We start from the raw sequence: 24,696 nt of genomic DNA on the forward strand, positions 1-24,696 counted from the left end.
ATGAATTTCATAGACCTGATTCTGTGTTATAATCTTTCCCTCACTTTGGCATCTCAAGACAATAATTCAGTACTAACATATCTTGGCACGAGTTTCTATTTGATAAAATTACACTGTATAAGGATTTCAGATATGCAAATTCCTATCTCAGATATTTATTTTTCTATTCTTCAGGACATTATTTTTCAATATCTTGTAAAATTTCTAACAAAGACAAAATCTGAGTGCCAAACTGCATGATAATATTTTTCTCTTATTTGTAGAACCTTTCTGTAAATGAATTCTCCTCTTGCTTTAACATATTTTTATCACTATAGAACTATTAAGAACAGGTTTGACCAAGTGAACTAAGTATAAGATTAGAAGTAAATGATACTTAATTATTTAACTCCCAGAAATGTAGCAAGGATTAGTTAGTTAGTACTATTATATTTTTTAAGTTTCATATAAATCTGTAAATATGGGGGCTCAATCAGAGATCAGGGTTAGGACATAAATTAAAGTGTGACTGAATCAGTGGAACAGAACTCATGAGGCTGAACCATCTAGCAGTTATCCACATCTTTCAGCTAAGAAGGTGAACAGCCTATCTGCCTAAACCTGTCAACCAAACAACACCATTTGTCAATAGTGTGTTAACAATGAAGTTTCCACCTTTAAAAAGGGCAGTGGGCCTTCTACAAACCTGCACATTATGGCCCTGAAAGCATCCCTATTAAAAATGCACTTAAGACACAGGTTTAAATTTGAAGTTAACGTTAAGCACATGTTTAAATACGTTTTTGAATTGCAGTCTACTTTACTGACGGTGGAAAGTCAGAAAGGAATGCTTTTTGTTTTCAGATCTGACCATGCTTATTAAATCCAAGAATACAACTAAGGACTACTGCAGAAAAGAATCTGGGGGTTATAGTGGATCACACTAAATATGAGTCAACAATTGTAATAAGGTTGCAAAAAAATGAACATCATTCTGTGATGTATTAGCAGGAGTGTTGTACACAAGACACAAGAAGTAATTCTTCCACTCTACTCAGCACTGTTAAGGCCTCTACTGTAGTAGTGGGTCCACTTCTGGGCATCAGACTTTGAAACAGATGTGGACAAATTGGAGAAAGTCCAGAGAAGAGCAACAACATTAATCAAAGTTCTAGAAAACATGACCTATGAGGAAAAATTGAAAAAACTGGGTTTGTTTAATCTGGAGAAGAGAAGAGTAAGGGGGGAATATGACAACAGTCTTCAAGTATATAAAAGGTTGTTATAAAGATGAGGGTGATAAACTGTTGTCCTTAGCCATTGAGGACAGGGCAAGAATTAGTGGGAAGTTTTTATTGCTTCAAAGGATATTTAGGTTAGCCATTAGGAAAAACTTCCTGTCAGGGTAATTAAGCACTGGAGCAAATTACCTAGGGAGGTTGTGGAATCTCCATCATTGGAGGTTTTAAAGAAAAGTTTAGACAAACACCTGTCAGAGATGGTCTAGATAATATTTAGTCTTGCCTCAGTGCAGGGGACTGAACTAGATGAGGTCCCTTCAGTCCTACATTTCTATGAGTCTATAAGAAAAATCATGTACAGCTTCAGGGTAAGACAAGCCACAATTTATCATCTTTACTTGAGTAAAGACATTATCTATAAGGAAGCATTCTCCTAATTAGCAAACACACCAGAAGCTAAACAACTTGTTAATTAAATTATGCAAGAATCAGATGGCAATTGTTACTGGAATTAGATTATTTAATATCTGATATAGACTCTAAAGAACAGATACTTGCCCTACAGTAACTGTGGTTCTTCAAGATGTTGTAGTCAGTGTGGATCCCACTATAGGTTTGCATGTGAAGCACAGATGCAAGATTGGAGTCTTTCAAATAGCTATGTCCATCAAGGCTACACAGGTGTTTCATGCCTTCCTGTGAACCCATACGAGGACATAAAAGGTGGGGTGGTCACCGCCCTCCTTCAATAGCTTCGCAATTCAGAGCGTAAGGGTATGTCTACACTGTCCATGTTACAATATGGCTGCGGCAGCACTGTGATGTGAGACACACTTTATCGCTAGAGCGCTCCCGGAGATAAAAAATAACCACCCTGAACGAGTGGTGGTAAGTTTATCGCTGAGAGTGCGGCTCCCAGAGATAAAGCACTGTCTATACTGGAGCTTTTCAGCGCTAAAACTTTTGTCGGTGAGGGGTGTGTTTTTTCACACCCCTGAATGACTAAAGTTTTGGTGCTGAAAGTGGCCGTGTAGACACAGCATGAGTTGCTGAGGACTCTGAAAAGTCAGGATGGAGGGCAGGTTGTGGGATGCACATTGATGGCAACATCTGAAAAAATAAACAGCTACTCTAGGGTAGCCATTCTCTTTTCTTCATGGCTCAGTGTGGAGTCCATTGTAGATGACTGACAAACAGTATTCCCTCTGGACCTTGGGAATGAGCAGTACCAGCTACATCAGTCCAATAATGACTGGAATACTACTCTCCCAATCATCAGATCTAGCTACCACATCAAGGGCGTAATACTTGAGGAGCATAGTACAGATGGTTGTTCCTCACTGCTGCTTTAGAGAGCTCAGATACTGGCACATTTCTGAAGCAGACTGAAGATATTGTATGTACGTTGGGGGAGTATGCCATGATGTTTGGAGGGAGTGGCTCACTAGCTAACTAATACATTACTTGATCCACTTAGAAAGTCTCTATGATGAGACAAGTTGGCCTTTCAATGAGCTGGATACTGCCACAAAGAAACAAGGAGACAATTTAAAGGAGTTGGTCCTATCCAGGTACTAGAGCTAGACTCTGGAAACATCCGACTTCTCCTCTACTAGTGTTGAATATGGTTTTGGAACGAATACTGAAAGATTAAATCAACTGATACAGGTGAAAATCTGGATCACCTTAGAGATGAACTTAGGGTGCAGTTTCAGAACCACCTTGTCCTTGTGAAAACATCAATATGGAGGTCCGGACATAAGGGCTTGGAAATTCCTTACCCTTTGCATCAAGCTGATAGCCACCAGACAGACTGTATTAAGGGTAAAGTGATGTATCAAACAATCCAATAGCATCTTGAACAGAGGCTCCATGAACTTTGAGGAGGAGGAGGTTGAGATCCCATATAGGAGTCAGGTCTCTAACAAGTGTGTAAGTATGCAGGAAGCCCTTGAGGAATCTTGATACCATTAGATGTTGAAAGAATGAGTATGACCATATCATAGCATGACATACTGTTATTGCTGCAAGGTGGACTTTGATCAAAGTAAACAACCAATCCAGCCTGTTTTAAATGCAGCATGAAGTGTGGGATCTGTGGTATCGGAACCTCAACTGGGATCAGATTATGCTGAGCTGTTGGTATAGAGAACTGTTTCTATTTGGAGGAGTAGTCTTCCTCGTAGACAACTTCTTGTATTGGATGAGAATTTCTTGAACCTTCCAAAAACTGTCTGTCAATGGTGCTCAACCAGCCAAAATCCAGACTGTAAGATGTCACTGTCATAACCATACAGCTAAGGGTAGCCTAGAATTCCTCCTTACCTGTAAGGGGTGTGACAAAGCTCTGTCCTTGCCTCCGTGGGTCCCACGTTTCCTAGAGGATTTTGCTAGCCTCAGAGGCTCACTGTGACCCTCCACAGGTTTCAGAGTAGCAGCCGTGTTAGTCTGTATTCGCAAAAAGAAAAGGAGTACTTGTGGCACCTTAGAGACTAACAAATTTATTAGAGCATAAGCTTTCGTGAGCTACAGCTCACTTCATCGGATGCATCCGATGAAGTGAGCTGTAGCTCACGAAAGCTTATGCTCTAATAAATTTGTTAGTCTCTAAGGTGCCACAAGTACTCCTTTTCTTTTTGTGACCCTCCACGTAACCCTTCTTTCTCTGGAGACAAGGATCACAGTCTACTGAGCCATTTTCATCATAAGCCAGCGAGGGAGGTGAGGAGAAGTTATCCTTCCTTGCACAGTCTCTGTTGTCTCCCAGTCTCAGTGATTAATCAGGGGGCAAAGGGAAGGGGAGCCCAGGCCCACCCTCTACTCCGGGCTCCAGCCCAGGGACCCTAATAATATCAGCTATGGTAGCTGACCTTTTAGAAACATGACATGTACAATTCCCTGAGCTACTTCCCCCACAGCAACCCTCACTTCCTCAAGCTCCACTTCACCCTTACCTCAGGTCCTCCTTCCTTGTGCCTGATATGGTATGTACTACTCAGCCTCTCCAACCATGCAACTTCTTCCCACAGCTCCTGACATGCACACCCACCTGACTAACTGGGAGGCTTTTAACCAGTTTCAGCCAGCCCTTGATTGGCTTCAGGTGTCCCAATCAACCTAGCCTTCTCCCTGCCTTCTGGAAAGTTCTTAATTGGCCCCAGGTGTGTTAATTGACCTGGAGCAGCTGCCATTTCACTTATCCTGGTACCAGGGATTTGTTTAGCCTGGAGCTAAGATATCTATCTCCCACTACTCTTCCATAGCCATCTGGCCTTGCCCCGTCACAGGGGTTAAGAAGCTCAAATAACCTGGTTGGCATCTGACCAAAAGGACCAATGGGGAAAGAAGATACTTTCAAATCGTAGGGCGGGGGGGGGGCTTTTTTGTGTGTGTTCTCTTGGGAAGCAGAGAAGCATCAGGTCAGAAAACTCCTTCTCCTATAAACCATCCTAAAAGTCTCTCATATTACAAAAATTGTAAGTAAAAGCCAGGCAAGGCATGTTAGATTATCTTTTGTTCTGGTTGTGAATTTTTCCTTTGCTGGAGGCAGGTTCATTCCTGTTTTTTGTAACTTTGAAACTAAGCCTAGAGGAAGTTCTGCTGTGTTTTTGAATCTTTTGTTTCCCTGTAAATTTATTTTCCATCCTGATTTTACAAAGGTGATTTTTACCTTTTTTTTAAAGTAAAATCCTTCTTTTAAGAACCTGACTGATTTCACTATTTTCCTAAGACCCAGGGGTTTGGATCTGTGATCACTTTGTAACCAATTGGTTAGGATATTATTCTCAAGCCTCCCCAGGAATGGGGGTAGATGGGCTTGGGGGGGATTTTGGGGCGGAGTACGAACTCCGAGTGGTCCTTTCCCTGATTCTTTGTTAAATCACTTGGTGGTGGCAGCGTACCTTCCAAGGGCAAAGAATTTGTGCCTTGGGGAAGTTTTAACCTAACTGATAGAAATAAGCATAGGGGGTCTTTCATGAGGGTCCCCACATCTGTACCCTAGAGTTCAGAGTGGGGAGGGAACCCTGACAGTCATGACTGCAGGTCTGGATGCAACATGGTTGTAGGGGACAATCTTGGCTCAAGTGATCATGAGCTAATTCAGTTCAAACTAAATGGAAGGATTAACAAAAATAAATCTGCTACTAGAGTTTTTGATTTCAAAAGGGCTGACTTTCAAAAATTAAGGAAATTAGTTAGGGAAGTGGATTAGACTGAAGAACTTATGGATCTAAAGGTAGAGGAGGCCTGGGATTACTTTAAATCAAAGCTGCAGAAGCTATTGGAAGCCTGTATCCCAAGGAAGGGGAAAAAATTCATAGCAAGGAGTTGTAGACCAAGCTGGATGAGCAAGCATCTTAGAGAGGTGATTAAGAAGAAGCAGAAAGCATAAAGGGAGTGGAAGATGGGAGGGATCAGCAAGGAAAGCTACCTAATTGAGGTCAGAACATGTTGGGATAAAGTGAGACAGGCTAAAAGTTGAGTAGAGTTGGACCTTGCAAAGGGAATTAAATCCAATAGTAAAAGGTTCTATAGCCATATAAATAAGAAGAAAACTAAGAAAGAAGAAGTGGGGCCGCTTAACACTGAGGATGGAGTGGAGGTTAAAGATAATCTAGGCATGGCCCAATATCTAAACAAATACTTTGCCTCAGTCTTTAATAAGGCTAAAGAGGATCTTAGGGATAATGGTAGCATGACAAATGGGAATGAGGATATGGAGGTAGATATTACCATATCTGAGGTAGAAGCGAAACTCAAACAGCTTAATGGGACTAAATCAGGGGGCCCAGATAATCTTCATCCAAGAATATTAAAGGAATTGGCACCTGAAATTGCAAGCCCATTAGCAAGAATTTTTAATGAATCTGTAAACTCAGGAGTTGTACCGAATGATTGGATAATTCCTAATATAGTTCCTATTTTTAAGAAAGGGGGAAAAAAGTGATCCGGGTAACTACAGGCCAGTTAGTTTGACATCTGTAGTATGCAAGGTCCTGGAAAAAATTTTGAAGGAGAAATTAGTTAAGGACATTGAAGTCAATGGTAAATGGGACAAAATACAACATGGTTTTACAAAAGGTAGATCGTGCCAAACCAACCTAATCTCCTTTTTTGAAAAAGTAACAGATTTTTTAGATAAAGGAAATGCAGTGGATCTAATTTACCTAGATTTCAGTAAGGCATTTGATACCGTGCCACATGGGGAATTATTAGTTAAATTGAAGAAGATGGGGATCAATATGAACATCAAAAGGTGGATTAGGAATTGGTTAAAGGGGAGACTGCAACGGGTCCTACTGAAAGGCGAACTGTCAGGCTGGAGGGAGGTTACCAGTGGAGTTCCTCAGGGATTGGTTTTGGGACCAATCTTATTTAATCTTTTTATTACTGATCTTTGCACAAAACGTGGGAGTGTGCTAATAAAGTTTGCAGATGATACAAAGCTGGGAGGTATTGCCAATTCAGAGAAGGATCGGGATATTATACAGGAGGATCTGGATGACCTTGTAAACTGGAGTAATAGTAATAGGATGAAATTTAATAATGAAAAGTGCATTTAGGGATTAATAACAAGAATTTTAGTTATAAGTTGGGGATGCATCAATTAGAAGTAACGGAAGAGGAGAAGGACCTTGGAGTATTGGTTGATCATAGGATGACTATGAGCTGCCAATGTGATATGAATGTGAAAAAAGCTAATGCGGTTTTGGGATGCATCAGGAGAGGCATTTCCAGTAGGGATAAGGAGGTTTTAGTACCATTATACAAGGCACTGGTGAGACCTCACCTAGAATACTGTGTGCAGTTCTGGTCTCCCATGTTTAAAAAGGATGAATTCAAACTGGAGCAGGTACAGAGAAGGGCTACTAGGATGATCCGAGGAATGGAAAACTTGTCTTATGAAAGGAGACTTAAGGAGCTTGGCTTGTTTAGCCTAACTAAAAGAAGGTTGAGGGGAGATATGATTGCTCTCCATAAATACATCAGAGGGATAAATACAGGAGAGGGAGAGGAATTATTTCAGCTCAGCACCAATGTGGACACAAGAACAAATGGGTATAAACTGGCCACCAGGAAGTTTAGACTTGAAATCAGACGAAGGTTTTTAACCATCAGAGGAGCGAAGTTTTGGAATAGCCTTCCAAGGGAAGCAGTGGGGGCAAAAGATTTATTTGGTTTTAAGATTCTACTTGATAAGTTTATGGAGGAGATGGTATGATGGGATAATGGGATTTTGATAAGTAATTGATCTTTAAATATTCAGGGTAAATAGGACTAATTCCCTGAGATGGGATATTAGATGGATGGGATCTGAGTTACCCAGGAAAGAATTTTCTGTAGTATCTGGCTGGTGAATCTTGCCCATATGCTCAGGGTTTAGCTGATTGCTATATTTGGGGTCGGGAAGGAATTTTCCTCCAGGGCAGATTGGAGAGGCCCTGGAGGTTTTTGCCTTCCTCTGTAGCATGGGGCATGGTTGACTTGAAGGAGGCTTCTCTGCTCCTTGAAGTCTTTAAACCATGATTTAAGGACTTCAATATCTCAGATTCTGTGGCCTGCGCTGTGCAGGAGGTCGGACTAGATGATCAGAATGGTCCCTTCTGACCTTAGTATCTATGAATCTCTCTGTGGTTCTGGTAGACAATGTTGTGCAGATTAGGAGATGGATGGGATAGGGACACAAATGGACATGTGCAAGAGGTCTCACCGCCAAAATTCCCATGGTCAATAGTTTAGCAATTCTTAGCTAATCACTGGTGGACAGCATGCTATGAAGCACCAAAACAGCCCATTAGGAAGAGAGTCTTAAAGTATACAAACAAACCCTGACATTTCACTGTGTATTTGGACAGAACCTAGCAGGAAGTATGACCCTGATAGGATCTACCATAATACCAACCACAAATAATCATTTTTATCACTCTGCACCCTTCACGCTAAAAATTTTATTAATATAGTTTCTTACTTTCTTTGGGTTTGGGTCTATGAAATCTTGCCAAGTTCTTTCATAGTCATATTGTACATTGCCAGGCAAATTATATTTGCAGAATTTTAATCAAATGCACAAACCTTCAAAGAACATACAGCAGTTCAGTAAAGGAACTGAAGAATGAGGTACTACAAGAGATGATGGTGGATCTAAGTTGCTCATTTTTCAGAGAAGTGTCATTGCTTTGAGACAAAAATAATTAGTGTAGGAGGGAGCATTCTCTACTAGACCTAGTGTTATGCATGACAAGGCTGGCATTACAAACTGAACTATGATTCACTGAAGAAACACTAGAAACAGTTCAAACAATACACTAAACTTCTGATCAGACACAAACAGTATTATCCTTTCATAACATGAGGACTGAATTGTTTAATTAACTATGAAGTCCAAATAATGTTTTAAACTAGAAGGTACTGAACAAAGTGTAACCCACACACCTCCTGGGTGTGGTGTTCTGTCCCACCTAGTGGCACTGAGACTACTCAGAAAGAGAGAGAGTATGCAATTAATAAGTCTGCTCTACAGCCTTAGCTAACAGCCAGGTAGCTTTTAGTTCATGCGGTAGAGGCTCTTGCAATAAATTCTTGAGATCCCAGGTTCGATCCCACCACTGACAACCAGGGTCTGTTTGCCTTACCCTTACATAAGGATTCTTCCAGTTACTTTATTCTCAGAGTATTATTTATAAAGGACTTTAAAATGAGTTAGTATTAGAAACAATTGTTTTTGATACAAACAAAAGGACACATCAGCATGGATACAGAATAGCTTCAAATAAGGAAATCCTAGAAAAATTATTTAAGAAGTTTGATCTATGCTATGATTTTTAATAACATGCATTACACAAAAAACATGCAGTTGTGTTTTAGCTATACATCAAACAGATGCCAATTTTTAGTTTCATAATGCTTAATCCAGGCAAAAATTGATTCCAGCTCTATTTCTCCAAGGAAGATTTATTGACTTTTGCTTCTCTAAAAATGTGGGGGCTAACTGCAGTTCTCTGGTGGAAACCTGCTCTCTTCAGCAGGCATGGGCCATGATTAGCCATCCCATACTCCGACCTTTCTCCATAGTAGTCTGAGTTTGCGTCTGATCAGGGTCCCCATAATAGATTTTGATTTCTGAGGCCCACCTTCCGCAGTTCTAAAGTTTGTGCATCTTAGTTGCTTATAGCAAGTAGTCTGTGTTGCCATTATTCATGAGTATTATCAGCGCTTTGCTTAGGTGTGTGGGGGAGGGAGGAGTCTCTAACCTTCTAAAATCTGGAGGTCTGACAACTTCTCAAGAAACCAATTTTTGATGCTGACTAGGGCTCCATGTCTTTCGGTGACCTTTGTGACTTCTGCAGCAGCCAGCATGGGTGAGCCCAGGGTCGTGAATTTTTGTTTATTACCCATGACCTGTCCATGACCTTTACTAAAATTACCCATGACTAAATCATAGCCTTAATGATGACATATTTGCTAACAATCACTTGACCTCCGAATGCCCTTTTTTGGAAAGGTGATTTAGAAGATGGTGGCTATTGAATCAAAGGTGCACTTGTGTACCAATAATATCCTTGGTAGATTCAGGTCTAGGTTCAAACCTTTCTTAAGGGCTGAGAGCATAATAGCCAGAGTCCCAAATGATTTCCTGCTGCTTTTGAAGTAGAGGCAATTGGCTAGTTTGGTTACGTTAGACCTCTCAATCAGGTTTTGATATGACTGAACATTGAGTGTTGCTTTGAGACTAGCAAATATTGCCGGTGTGTCAGAAACTTCTCTTGGTTGGTTCAAGTTGCCAAGCAGTGATGATAGGATAATGTGTATCAACATTTTATTTATTAAAACCCCAATCCCGCAAAACACTTCTGTGAAACTACTTTCATGCACAAAGGTAAGCACATATGCAAATGTTTATAGAATTGCAACCTTATTTATTGATGGATTTAAATTTATAAAAAATAAAAAAGGTTCCTATCTGAGAAATATGAGCACCTCAACATGTCACCAGAAAACATCTACAATGAGGGATTTGATTTGTAGTGTCTCTCAAGGATCTATCCTGACTTTCATTTTGCTCAATTCTGGAAAGTTTTGTTTCAATAGGCTACCATTTGGCATGTCATCTGCCCCCGGAACAAGAGGAAAATGTCACAGCTCCCAGAGAGTCTGGAAGGGGTTCTCAGCCAAATGAATGGTATCCTTAGCTGTGGATCAACAGAAACCCAACATCTCATTGCAGTCCTGGAAAAACTGGAGAAAGCAGGCCTAAACTTAACAAGTGTGAACTCTCAAATACAGAATCAAGTTTCTAGGCCCATTGATGGACCAAGGATCAAACGAGATCCAAAGAAAGTACACGTGATTACCTACATGAAGGAGCCACAGAGTGGCAATGAAGTGACACGTGGAAAATTCCTACCTCACCTTGCACAGAAGTCAAAGCCATTATGAGATCTCTTCTGTCCAGAAAATTCCTGGTATTGGGGAACTACACAAGTCAGTTATTCAGAGATATATAGAAAGACATCTGTCTTGGATGGTTTAGACACAAAAACCCATGCATCTTAGCTAGGGGTTACACTAGATAACCCTTGCAGTCCCTTCTAACCTTATGATTCTATGAAAATCAGACCAGGTCAGAAACCTCTATAAAACCATATTGGGTGGTTTCTGGGAATCTTACCATAAACAAAATCTGTTTTTGAAGGAATCCAGATAGGTTATACCTACATCAATGCAACAGGAAATTCTTGATAGACTGCATAAATGGCACCAAGGCATTACCAAAGTCAGGGAGAGAGCTCAAAAGTCTATTTGGTGGCCTGAGCTGAGCAAACAACTACACCAGAGTGTTGAGAAATACAATATTTATGCTTTCATGAGAACCAACCCATCAGAACCATTGTTACTATCTGCTCTTCCAGACAGGCCACGACAAAAATTCAGAAGTGATCTTTTCTATCTTTTGATGACTGATTATTTCTCATGATTAACTGAAGCTGCCAGGTTGCCCAAAATGACATCAAGTGCCATGGAGAAGATAGAACTCTTATTTGCTCATTTTAGGATTCCAAGGCAAGTCATCTCTGATCCTGGTCCTCAGTTTTTTTGAGAGATTTAAGAGGTTTGAAGATACCTATGGTTTCATTCACGTCACATCCAGGCCACAATTTCCTCAGAATAATGCTGAAGCAGAATGTGCAGTAAAGATAATAAAACTTTTCTAGCAAATGGACTCTGCGCTATGGAACTGTTGATATGAAAAAAGTTGAGGTCCACTATCCCAGCCATCCCTGCTCAGCTAGACTCTTGCTGGCTTGACTTCCCAAGACTACAGAAGAAGGAAGATCCATATAAAGCCCATCAGAAGAGAGATTTTGGCAGGCTCTATGGAGTCAAATCCTTGGTAGTACTGAATCCAGGAGATCATGTTTGGGTGAAAGATTTTCAAGAAAATGGGACAATGCAGGGATGTACCAGGACACTTGATTCTACTTTTTAGGGTGCTAGTAGTAATAATTTTTCAGAACCAGTGTCATCTTGTCACCTCACCAGGCAGACTTCCAATACACACTGATCACTACCCCGAGACTGAACCTGTGAAAACCCCACCTGCCTACATACTAGTGATTCCTCCAGCTCCTCTCCCTGCAAGGAGATAGCTTCCTGTATTATGGAGGATTGGAGGATTACGCAGGATCTTGAGAATTCAAAAAAGTCAGAGGACTAGTAGAGAATGTCTTAAAAGGGCAGAATAAATCCCTGACACAAGTTCAGGCAGCCTACTCTGTCCTTTATAGGGCTGTTTATTCTTGTTTTGCTGTGATATTTTATTCCTGTTAACTGTTGGTTAATGTAAAGTTTGGATAAAAGTTGTATCACCTTTCACAAGGAATATAATGCTACTTGTGAATGTTTAGAGCAGTCACTAGGGGGCATAGAGCTAGGAAGTAAGCGCCTGTAAAAACAAGAAACACATCAGTTTTGCATTCACCGCAACCATGCTGTGCTGGATCTCTGTAATCTCTACCAAGAGAGAATCAAGAACAAAGGGAAGAATGCTGGACCAGCTGGCTGACCCAGAGGTTATAATAGTATAGTGAACCTCAAGAGATCAAGAAAAAAAATCACAAGACTGTCCCCATAAACCATGAGATTTTAAAAAAACATAATCAAACCATGTTTTGTAGTCTGTCTCCTGAGTTTTTAATTCCCCTCTGCTCCTCTGGCAATATGTCTGTAATAAATTTCAGGTTGAAAAGTTGATCTTTAACATACACATGCTTCTCCCTGGCTTCTGAGAATGGGAAAGATGTATAATATTTAAGTTGTTGCTTTATTTGGGCTAGTCCTAAGTAGCAAGAAACTCAAATTTCAATGTAATTGTAATGCTTCTGTTAATGGTATCTCAATATTTGGATAGATGTCCCCTCAAAAGTATCCCTACAAAAATGGAGAGATGGACTGGAGGGAAGATATCCATGCTGGTGAGAAAAAGGGGGAGTACTTATGCTCTAGGCTGTTGTACACACATATAACATACATACTCAGTGGAGAGCTCTACAGTGTGAAAAAACCAAATTCGTGCATATTTAGAAATATACCGTACAAATCCTATAAAATGGAGCTGGAAAATGAACAGCCAAGGATCACAAAGCACTTTATGTATCAAGCTTTTCAATTCTATTTTTCAATTAAGACTTTGGGGAGCTGCAAAGATCTTTACATTGAAGAACATCTTTACATTAACCACCTTTTAGAGCTTTCTATATTTCAGTTCAGTTATTATATTGATTATCCTAAATATTATTTTTTTAAAATAATCAATTCAGTCCCATTCAAATTATTTGAAAAAAATGTAAATCATTCTTCTTCTGGCTATAATTTCGATAACTACGTAAATGATGCAAATGATTCATTTTTGTTTTAATTATTGTTCCCTTCCACAGCCTCCATGGGTTCTCCCTTTTCCTGAATCCATGAACAGCCCCTCATCAGTGCCAACCCTACTTCACCTCTGCTCCTGCTAGAGTTCTTCATTCCCCTTTCCCAGCCCTGGGGACTGCAACAGGGTCCCCTCTCCCTGGCTGAGGTGGCAGTTTCAGAAGCAGAGGCAACATCCTGTATGTCTTTCTCACAGGAGGAGCCAAGGTGGAGGGAGTGGAGCTATAATGTGTTGCTGGGGTCTTTGCTCCCTCCTTCCCTCACGCCTGCTGTGAGAACTCTAGGAGTGAGTAGAGGTGAGAGACTCTGCTTGTGGCAGAACTGGGGGCTGGAGCTTCCCATGTCATTGCGAGATGGGCTTCAACACCCTCTAAAATCCCATTACTCGTGATAAAATAGCAAGAGTTGGCAATACTGTTATAAGAAAGAAAAAAATCCCCTCTACCATGTACAACGGAGCAGTTCACATATGGTTGCACATCCTATTGCATGAGGACACCTTTCTATTGCAACAAAGGTGACATTGATTCTGTTTCTTTAAATCAATAGCAGGAAGCCAGGCAGGAGGGGTCTGACCTAGGTCCTAGGCAGAAGCTCTGCAGCGAAGCAGAGAAAGTGTGAGAGAGTAGCCGTTAGGATAAAACTGCTTTTCTCATTCTAAAAGAGTTACTTGTTCAGCATTAAAAGAAAGTGACTCTGATTTTTTTTCCCTATCGTCACATGACAAAAAGAGGGGCAGAAGCATTCAGCCAATCAAGAAATCCAAATGTTTTATCAATGAGTAAATCAGATAAGGAATATTGCATTTTCCCATTATAAACTAAGTGGAAAACACAGCAAATGGAATAATTGTATATTAAATATTACAATTCCATACTATTTAATTGTAGCTATAGTGTAACTCTGAGTGTGTTGAAGTAGAAACTACGTTGATAAAAGCATATCACAGACCTGATTAATCCTATGGGTGTTGCATGAAATGAGCTTGTTAAATTTCAGTAGTGTAATAAATGTCTAACTCAGTCTCTCACTGACCTACATGCAAAGTGCACTCAGAATTAGGTGCTGATCAGGACTGGCTTCTTGGGCTAAGGCAGAGGAAGGATCCTTCCTCCCTCCCTTTTCCTGGTTTCACCCAGAACTGCCACAAGATAGAAGCAGCCAGTCCTTTTTATCTGGCTTGCAGAGGCCCCAGTGGCTTCTGCCTGCTCCCAGTCCTTCTAGCACACTGGAGTACAAAGTCTCACTTGTTCTACCAGCAGCTGACCCTGGGAGGCCTTTCTAGACAACTCCTGAGAGTCCAAACTCTTCTGCCCTTCTTTTCTTAAAAGGCTGTTTCCTAGGGCATGGCTCACCAAGGGTCTCCAGTAGAGGGCAGCAAATGCATAGGACACCCAGTCATAGGCACCTAAAATATTTTAGGCTTACTACAGTTGCAGACCTATACAACGCTACCACTTCACGCCACACCAACCCATTCATGCAGATGGGTGAAAGCACCATTTTTGATTATCCATGTCCACAATTGATCCACCCACATATTTATCAGCCAACTCAAAAGTAATTTCAGTACAGAGAAGTCTTGACTTCCTCTGTGAAGTTGGGCTCAGCTGGTTCTATTCCTCCCAACCAGCACTGCCTCTTGTGCCTTTGTATCATTCCTCAGCTAATGGGTTAATTAGCCCTCTAGCACCCCCAGACTGCCAGCTTGGTTAGATAAAATTACATCCCAATATCCAACCAGATGTCTCTAGGGGACTTAAATACAGTACAACCTCAGAGTTACGAACACCTCAGAAATGAAGTTTGCTCGTAACTGAAATGTTGATAACTCTGAACAAAGTGTTATGATTGGTTTTTCAGAAGTTACAACTGAACATTGACTTAATAGAGTTTTGAAACTTTACTATGCAGAAGAAAAATGCTGCTTTTAACCATCTTAATTTAAATGAAACAAGCACAGAAGCAGTTTCCTTACCTTGTCAAATCTTTTTTGTAAACTTTCCCTTTATTTTTTCAGTACTTTACATATAACACAGTACTGTACTGTACTTGTTTTGTCTCTGCTGCTACCTGATTGCGTACTTCCAGTTCCATATGAGATGTGTGGTCGACAGATCGGTTCGTAACTTTGGTGTTCGTAACTCTGTGGTTCTACTGTAGTGCTCACCTGCTAGCTCCCCAGCACTATGTCATACTGTCAAATGCAAACTATAAATGAGTTCAAAAGGAATAAAAGGCTGTGGCTGCCTGCATCCTAAGGGGTGAAGTTAAGGTGTTTAATTATTCTGTTTGCAGAACCATTCCATTAAAATCAAGAGATAAATTTGTTCACTATTAAAGAATTATGGCTGAAGGTGAAGAAGGATTCAAGGGAACATAAACAACAAGCTATGTCAAATAAAATACAAATGGGAAAACAAATAGGGTCCAGGCATTGGAAAAAGAGCTACAAGACCACAGGGAACTATCTACAAACAGAAATATATTTTACCTGACATCATCTTGTGAGAATTGCCTTTGTAAATCCTCTTTTTTCCTCTGTTTTTTCTCTTTCCCTTCCTCAGTTTGATCATCATGGGTCTTTTCATCATTTCCTGATTCTTTGTTTTCCTCCTTATCACAGTTTTCTGACACCTCTTGCTCTTCCCCCTTTTCATTAACTTGTTCTTGCTTCACTTTTTCCTCAAGCTCCTCCTCCTCAGGAAATAACTCCTCATGCTCATCCCCTTCCTGCCCTCCCTCTTTTTTTCCTTCTAAATCCCTTGACCTTCTGAAGTCAACACAAGTTGAGGAAGGCATGCAAACAAAAAAGAAGACAAAGTGTAGTTAGGGTTGTAGAGAAGAAGCATGCGTACAGTACACAAAAAGAAATTTAAAAGAAAAGAAATAAATTAGAAGGGAAAATGTAGTGATGGGTAAAAGCATGCTGGCCAACTTCCAGCACAGGCTAGACAAAGATTAAGATGCAACCATTTTTTCAGGACAGTCTGTAATGCACATATTTTGTATACAAAGTTACATGCTGATAAATCACACAAAACAGTGCTTAAATACATGGAATGCACAGTTTTGTATTCCAGACAATATCAATTATGCAAAATGAGAGATACTTAAACCTACCCTTTTTTTAAAATATAATTTCTCTTGGGAGGGGAAATTTCCCAAAATAAGGAATACTAGTGCCAAAATATTTAAGGTCCAACCTTACATTCCTTTGATTGGTGTTTTGAGTGTTCAAGGAATGGAAGTTGAGCCCATTTCTGCTTTCAGATATACTGTGCAACTCTTATTAAAGACTAGACAATGAGTGTTGCACAGCAATATATTTAAATAGAACTGGGTCCAGTATCTATAGAAGCACTTTACAAGAGGTTTTAAGAGTCCGGCAATTCAAGTAGGGCTGTCAAACGATTAATTTTTTAATCGTGATTAATCACACAATTAATTCCACTGTTAAACAATATTAGAATACCATTTATTTAAATATTTTTGGATGTTTTCCACATTTTCAAATATATTGATTTCAATACAACACAGAATCCAAAGTGTACAGTGCTCACTTTATATTTATTTGATTACAAATATTTGCACTGTAAAAACAAAAGAAATAGTATTTTTCAATTTCCCCCATTACAAGTACTGTAGTCCAATCCCTTTATCATGAAAATTGAATTTACGGGAGATAATGCTGCCAAATGGTGGCCAAAGCATAAAGGGGCATAGAAATGTTTACCATATCTGGCACATAAATACCTTTCAATGCCGGCTACAAAAGTGCCATGTGAACACCTGTTCTCACTTTCAGGTGACATTGTAAATAAGAAGCAGGCAGCATTATCTCCCGTAAATGTAAACAAACTTGTTTGTCCTAGCGATTGGCTGAACAAGAAGTATAACTGAGTATGACTGACTTGTAGGCTTTAAAATTTTACCTTGTTTTGTTTTTGACTGCAGTTATGTAATAAAAAAAAATCTACATTAGTAAATTGCACTTTCATGATAAAGAGATTGCACTATAGCACTTGTATGAGGTGAACTGAAAAATAGTATTTCTTTTATCATTTTACAGTGCAAACATTTGTAATAAAAATAACAATATAAAGTGAGCACTGTACACTTTGTATTCTATGTTGTAATTGAAATCAATATATTAGAAAATATAGAAAAACATCCAAAAATATTTAATAAATTTCAGTTGGTATTCTATTATTGTTTAACAATACGATTAAAGTTGTGAATAATCACAATAAATTTTTTTAATCACAATTAATTATTTTGAGTTAATAGCATGAGTTAACTGCAATTAATTGACAGCCCTAAATTCAAGCACAGAATTTGTGGAGATGCAGGAGGATAGTCTCTGGTCCAATTTGTAAAGAATGTTGTAATGACTCTGAGACTACTGGCAAGTATTTTGTAAATAAAATTATCATTTAAATTGTTCAATATTTTTCAAGAGTCTTTTTTCAAAAGATGCAAGTCTAAGTATAACAAATGCCTTCTGATAGCAGCGTCATCTCAAGATGCTAAGGTTTGCATGCAAGAAAATCCCTTTATTCAAAAGGGCAGTAGAAACATAACAATAAACTAAAACCTGTATTTTGGAAAGCCCTGTAAGTTTTATTAACAGTATATATGTTAAAGTTTAGCAAAATATTCACATGCACTCACCTGAAAAGTATTATAAAAGCATATAAATGACCAACTTCCTAGTTTTGTTACTCACCTTATTTTCTTGTTCCCTCTCAGTCGTTCTGATTGGACAGACATGTAGCTTGTGCTGCTGAAACGAGAAGCACTGCTTGTCCTTGATACAGCTGACACATCACTGACATCACTGTCTGAAGACTTATTGGAAATATTGTCTGAGCCTCGCTGAGGATCCCGTCCTGACCGATACTATAAAAACAGAACGAAAAAGACACAGATGTAGTCAGTGAAACCACCATAAATCAGCTGTTGGGGCTTTCCCATAACAGTATGTTAATTGACTCCATCACCAAATTCTGTCTGCATTCTTACAATGAAGTTCTTAATTGGTCATACTGTATGGAATACAAATCTTGTTTTTGTATATCTCAATTATAACCTTAATGCACTACCCAACTAAAGATATTACATTAAGGTCCTTACCATGGGCCATATGTTCAAAAACTTGTACAACACCTTTCATCTGACAATTTTCAAGGGCTTTGCAAATTTTAGTGAAGACTCCCAACATCACTGTGAAGGATTTAATGATTATACCTATATTACAAATGGGTAAATAGAGTCATAGAGCCAAGTGACTTGCCCAAGCTTGTTCAGCTAGTAAAAAGCAGAGCTAGGGATAGAACTCATATTCTAACTGTTAAATAACACTAGTATTCTAGGGAACTATACTGTTTACCTTCAAAAGATTTTCTAACAAATATTAACTCTTGTTTATTTAAAAGAAAGGGAAAAATAAGATTATTAAACTAAAACTGGGAACAAGATTAGGAATTTTAAAAGATCTTAGGGGAGCTAGTGGCCAGATTCTTTTAAAGTCAGTAAGTACATAAAGATGCAGATAAACATCATACCTTTAAAAATCTGGGCCTAAGCATTTAACTCACATTGACATTCAAGGAGATGCAGAAAGTCTGTGACAGACCCAGAAATTGAACCTGGGTTTCCTGAGTTCCAGACCCGTGCACAATCTACTAAATCAGCCTTCCCACACAGCTATGCTAGGCTGTGGCATAAAAGCCATGGCATAGCCCCAAATCTACATTAGGTATAATCTGCATGATTCTTAAATATAACCAAACTAGTTCAGATAACTGTTAAGATGTTTTGTGAAATTTAGGATGCAGAACCAAAAATAGGAACAGTGTCATTTCTACCCACATAGATTCCAGGCTTTGACAGCTCTGTACCCTCAGACATATAAGGAGAGGTTATATGTATTTAGCCATAAGTTTAGGAGTACACCATACATTTGAATGTCACAGCATTTCTTGACTTGTGTTGTAGCCACATAGTCAAACTTTTTTGCCTGATAGAATAAAATAAATTCCTCTTTACAATCCCAGTGGAAACAGAAATATGACAATTAAGAAACTGTCCAGATCTTAAGAGTTACAGGAACACATTATACAAGGAGATTCTGTTTATTTTAGAGCTTATTAAAACAGGGAACGTAAAACACATTAACATAAGAAAGGTGACTATAAAAATGGTACATTCTTACTAAGAAAATCTCTTCTCTGTGTACACTTAGTCATATCTACTTATGTCTACTCCATTTGATTTCTCTTAGCATTCTAGACCCAATGCAGCTATACTATGGTGAAGTACATTGAATTATATTTTGGAATTTAAATAATCAACAGAGTTGTTAACTAAATTCTAATGACAGGATATTTAATTACTTGTGGTAATGAATGCATTAATACAACTTGAGTTGCAGATCCCATATCAAGCTTGCACCACCAGCAGGAAAAAAAAAGTATAAAATGAACAAATGAGAATACCATTAAGTGTAAAGCAGTGCCAGAATTTTGAGAGAAGGTTTGAGAAAAGGTTTACAGAGTGTAACTGCACTTCAAAAATGTTTAAAAAAACCCCGTATTAAAATCATGTGACTTTTTGTGGCGGCCATAATCAACCAGAGAGAAGCATAAAGTAAAAATGGGACACTCAGTTAACAGGGTTGCAGACAACATCCAGCAAACCATTCAAAGTGAATTTATATAATTTGGTGTACCTTCAATCCACTGTTCAGAGGCATCAAAAAGAATTGCCCTGGTTCTGTTCCCTGGTTATCAGCCCAATTTATCAGGGTGCTGATGAAGATCTAAACCATGGCAGGCCCTAAGCATCTGGCAATATGGGAGAGAAAGGAGTGAGGACTTTTACCCCAACCTTGTGCAGCCAATATAAGGGCTGTCCTGAACTTCAGCCCCCATGCCTCCTAGATATCTGCTCTGGGAAGTACTGTACTTTTCTGAAGCAGAATGTTCTTTGATACTCTACCCTGGTGGTGAGGCTCTGCAGTGCACCCAGCACAGAGCTGTGCCTAAATGCCACAATTCAGCCCTAGTATATTTTACTGCTTGTTTTTATTATTTTTTTATAAAATCCCTTACAAAGTTTACGAGATACACAGTTCTGTAGTGCACTTATACACAAACACACACACACATACATGCGCGCACACAGAAGGAGAAACGGGTGGACAGATATTAAATATGCCCCAAATGTTCACCTCCCTTTTTCAAAATGATTATAAATCCTCAATTATCTTTTATCATTTGTTATTCCAATAATGTAATGCATTTAGGTATGAATTTATAATTGATTCAAGCATGTAAGTCACACTAGTGTTTATTTTATTTTGATTTATAATAATATATACTAAAAGATACTTTAGGCATCTTTGCAAAAAATATTATTATTATTATTATTATTATTACTATTATCCCTCAGTATTACATCATGGGGATTATTTTTTTTAAAACAGCCTTCACAGCATAAAAGATCTTTAAGCATAGAAAGGAGAGAGCTACTGTTTAAAATTTATCCGCATGAGTCACCAATAAATCCTGACCATGCACTGACTCCACATGTTTGGGGAGTCAGGAGTTTCATTAAATTCTCTACAGAATTTCTGCATTTTAGATGCTCAAATGCATGTGTTCTCCCCTGACTTTCATTAAAATTCTTGCAGTGCCTAAGAGTGTTGACTTCTGGAAGTCACTGATTGTGATGTCTTGCATTCCTAACAAGTTCTTGCATTGCTCAATCATTCCTTTAGCGATTGCGCCAAGTTCTCCAGTAATCATTGAGATCATATTTGTTTTAGTTTTCCATAATCTTTCCACTTCATGACAGAGTTCTTCATACTTCTCTTGTTTATGTTTCTATCTGCTGGTATTTCAATATCAATTAACACAGTTTTGTTTCTCCTCTTTTCTGCATCAACCATGGCCAGCCTGTTTGCCTGCACCGTTCAGTCTTGACAATTGCCAGATTAAATAAAATTTTACACTTTTCATTCGCTAGAGCATTTTCAATTTGGTGGTTGTAATACTGCATGGTTCGTTTAAATCTGTACTTGCCACAGAGGCTTCAATGCAGACACTTAGCAACCTCATTGTGTCTGTTCATATGTTCCCTCCCAGTCAGGCTCCTGCAAGTGTTCAATACATTTTCCACCCGCTCTTTCTTTCTGGAACATATTCTGCAGTTTGGGAAGCAGTTCTATTGGTCAGTTTTGTTTTAAATGTAATGAAGCCTTTAAGGACTGCTCTTGTGTACTCATAATGAAGCTTTCTCTTCTCTGTTGAGGAATCCTTCTACAAGCCATGAATTTGTTAATCTTCAATGTAATGGGTTTGATCTCTCTCCCACAGTGTCTGTGCACTGATTCTATGCAAATCTTTCAAGTCTTTCTTTAGTGGTTTGCTTTTTCCTTTCTATTATGCTTCTGGGATGCATGTTCGGTGCATCATGACCGGATCATCTTTTATTCTCATTGACTCCTCATATAATTTGATGTTATAGACTTTATTGTCAATTGCTTCCTCCACAGATAGCAGACCTTTTCCTCCAACACATAATTGGATGTACATCCTGTTCACATCTTGATTGATATTTATTACTCTATGTATTGCCAGAAGCTTTCTTGTGTGGATGTCAAATTTTGTTCTTCTTTTCTTGATTCCACTTGATCACTCCAACAGTGTACCATACTATCACAAATTGCTCACATATTAATAGCTGGGATCAAATTCCTTAAGTTCTGTACTTAAAGAAGTTCTTATTCAGTGGTAATATTCTTCCTCACTTCTTCTTTGACTTCCTTATATTGTAACTCTGACAATTCCCTGATTCCCAGGTATTTGGGGGTGTCATGTTGAAAGATATCGTTGATAGTACCTTTGTTAATTGTATACCATCTCATTGTACCAGTTTGCTCCTCTTTACAGATGCTGATACACGTTTAGCCAAGCCAACTCACAGTTTTATACTTTCACCAATCTCTATCTCCTTTGTGACCATCCATATAGTTTCAAATCATCCACATATAAAAAAATAGTTATCAGCCTCTCTAAATTATGTTCCATAGTAATATCTAGACTCTGCAACTTTGCTGCCTCCATGGACTAAGTTCAAATGCCTCAGTCAAGGCATGCACAACTCTGCTCTGAGTTACTGTTCAGACTTTGTTTTCCCATAGTACAAAAATTATGCTCTCCTGCTAACTTCCATCCTTCAGAAATCTATTTCTGCTCTTGTATCTGACCCCTTTATTAGGCAAGTATCACAGTAGTCAATGTGTTGCGTGTTAGGGTTTAAAGGCCTGATTTGCACTACTGAAGTCAATAGAAGTCTTGCCATTGACTTGAAAGGAGCAGTATTGGGCCCTAAGTTCACTATGATTCCAATACAGGGAAGCTTCCAAAGTGCACCTCTGTATTATGCTTAGACATTAAATTAGTCCTTCCATTTTATGAGTAATGTTAAAAAAAGATATAGGCAACATTTTTCTTCTTGTAGTGAAGCCTTATTTTAAATGTATATATTTGCATTATTTAATTTTGGAAGGTTTAGACATTAGCCTGAAGATGCCAAATAAAAGCATTCCCTCATCCAGAGCTTCCCATTTCAACTTGCTCAGAATCTTCTCAAGGTTTGTTGTTGTGGTTTTTTTGTTTGTTTGTTTGTTGTTTTTTTGTTTGTTTGTTTGTTTTTTACTGTTTTTACTTTATGGATTACAAGTACTACAGTTGTCTTTAGAAGTAGCAGTGTCCACGCTTTAGGAAAGTTGTGGACAAATTGGACAGAGTCTAGAGGGAAGCAGCAAACATGATAAAAGGTTTTAGAAAACCTGGCTTATGAGGGAAGGTTAAAAAAACTGGACATGTTTAGTCTTGAGTAAAGAAGGCTGAGAGGGGACCTGGTAGTAGTCTTCAAATATATTAAAGAGGACAGTGATCAATTGTTATCCAAGTTCACTGAAAGTAGGACAAAAAGCAATGGGCTTAATCTTCAGCAAGGGAGAATCAAGCTATATATCTGGAAAATTTTTCCAACTATAAGGATAGTTAATCACTGGAGTAGGCTTCCAAGGGAGCTGAAAATCTTCCAATGTTGGGGATTCCACAAACACCTGTCAGGGATGGTTTACTTGAGCTAATATCAGTGCAGGGGGCTGGACTAGATGACCTCTGGCCCCACAGTTCTATGAGCGACCAGCAGCTATTATGTCTTGATATCTGAGAGACATTAGTTATTTCTCATCTCAATCAGAGGGAGGGATTGTGGTATCTCAGACATTTTTGTGGGAACTGCTGTTAAGTACTGACATCTCTATTTATTTAGGACTTTTTAACAGGATAACAAATCATTACCATGTAAGTATCAGAGACAAAATGATAATCAAATATTGCCTTTTTAATCACAACTACTGTACTAAAAGAAGTTGTGCTTTACTTTCCTTCATTTGGAAGTAGATATATTTTTAAAATTTTATTATTTAGGGTAAAATTTTCAAAAATACTTAGGTGAATTAGGAGTCTAAGTCCCACTGACTTTCAGTGAGACTTAGGCTGCTTAGACACTTGGGTGCATTTGAAAATTTTACCCTTCATCAGATACACGTAGGCTGCAGAAAGGAACCAAGCTCTGCTGTCACTTCAGTTTCAACTATTGCAACATTATTGCGACTGACAAGAATGACTCCTGATATGCCTATCAGGAACCAGCTTAACACTTCATGGTTATACTAGTAACAAGTACTGTATCTAACAACAAGCTTTTGTGGACTCAAAATCCTATCCTCTGTGGTAGAGAAAGTATTTATAAGAGGCTCTAAAACTGATATTGAAGTACTTTTGTGATTTCTGATTTCTTGCATTGACAAGGGAATATTTTTCTGTGGTGACAAATCTTACAAGAGGATTACATCTGAAAAAGGAATAGTTATTCTGTTTTCTATTACAATGGGCTTTTAAGTGCAAGCACAATTTCTGATTGATCGGCAAACTGCCATTACATGAGCAATTGATTGTGTGTAAATCTGAAATCTTCTTACACTCATTTCTTGAAGTTAACTACCCTGGAGCACTCTACATACAGTTAAAGAAATTGCTATTGCTCAGTTTTAATATAGTGTTACTGACCTTCCAGGTTGAACTAGATAATTCAGCTGCCAGATAATCACTCAACACCCAGACAATTGAAATTTGCAGGGATTTCCAACTCTCTTCCTATTTGATTAATATGGTTTCTTTCTCGTGTTTTTCTCATCAGTGTTCATGTGTTAGCATTTATATTGTAACATATTGATCTGGTCAATCCTTCTACTTTCTTACTAATGGATCAGATTGTTGTGGGGTTGTTGCAGACTACAGTACTTTGCTCCACCATACCAAGATTTAGGAACTGTCTCAACCTTTTTTAGCGCTTTATGCTTGCTAAATTTATCTGTGACTGCAGAATCTACAGAATCTCCATGAGTAGCCAGGGCTCAGCAATTGCAGGGGCTCCTTCTTGATGTGAAGGGAAACTTCTG

General features: G+C 38.7%; 1 protein-coding gene across 24 annotated transcripts in view; it reads right to left on the minus strand.

Annotated features, from left to right (window-relative positions):
* Window positions 1-24,696, minus strand: part of RIMS2 (regulating synaptic membrane exocytosis 2) — a 786,041-nt gene that overhangs the window by 95,530 nt on the left and 665,815 nt on the right. For 23 of the 24 annotated variants that reach the window (XM_043507439.1, XM_043507441.1, XM_043507440.1 and 20 more), the window contains one exon: window positions 17,881-18,053. In XM_043507439.1, the coding sequence (XP_043363374.1) occupies window positions 17,881-18,053 (173 nt within the window). Of the gene's footprint in view, window positions 1-15,645; window positions 16,041-17,880; window positions 18,054-24,696 lie in introns of those variants that run through there. The other variant, XM_043507459.1, reaches the window with a different exon arrangement.

The sequence above is a fragment of the Dermochelys coriacea genome, chromosome 2 (assembly GCF_009764565.3).
Source record: "Dermochelys coriacea isolate rDerCor1 chromosome 2, rDerCor1.pri.v4, whole genome shotgun sequence".
NCBI classification, from domain to species: domain Eukaryota; kingdom Metazoa; phylum Chordata; order Testudines; family Dermochelyidae; genus Dermochelys; species Dermochelys coriacea.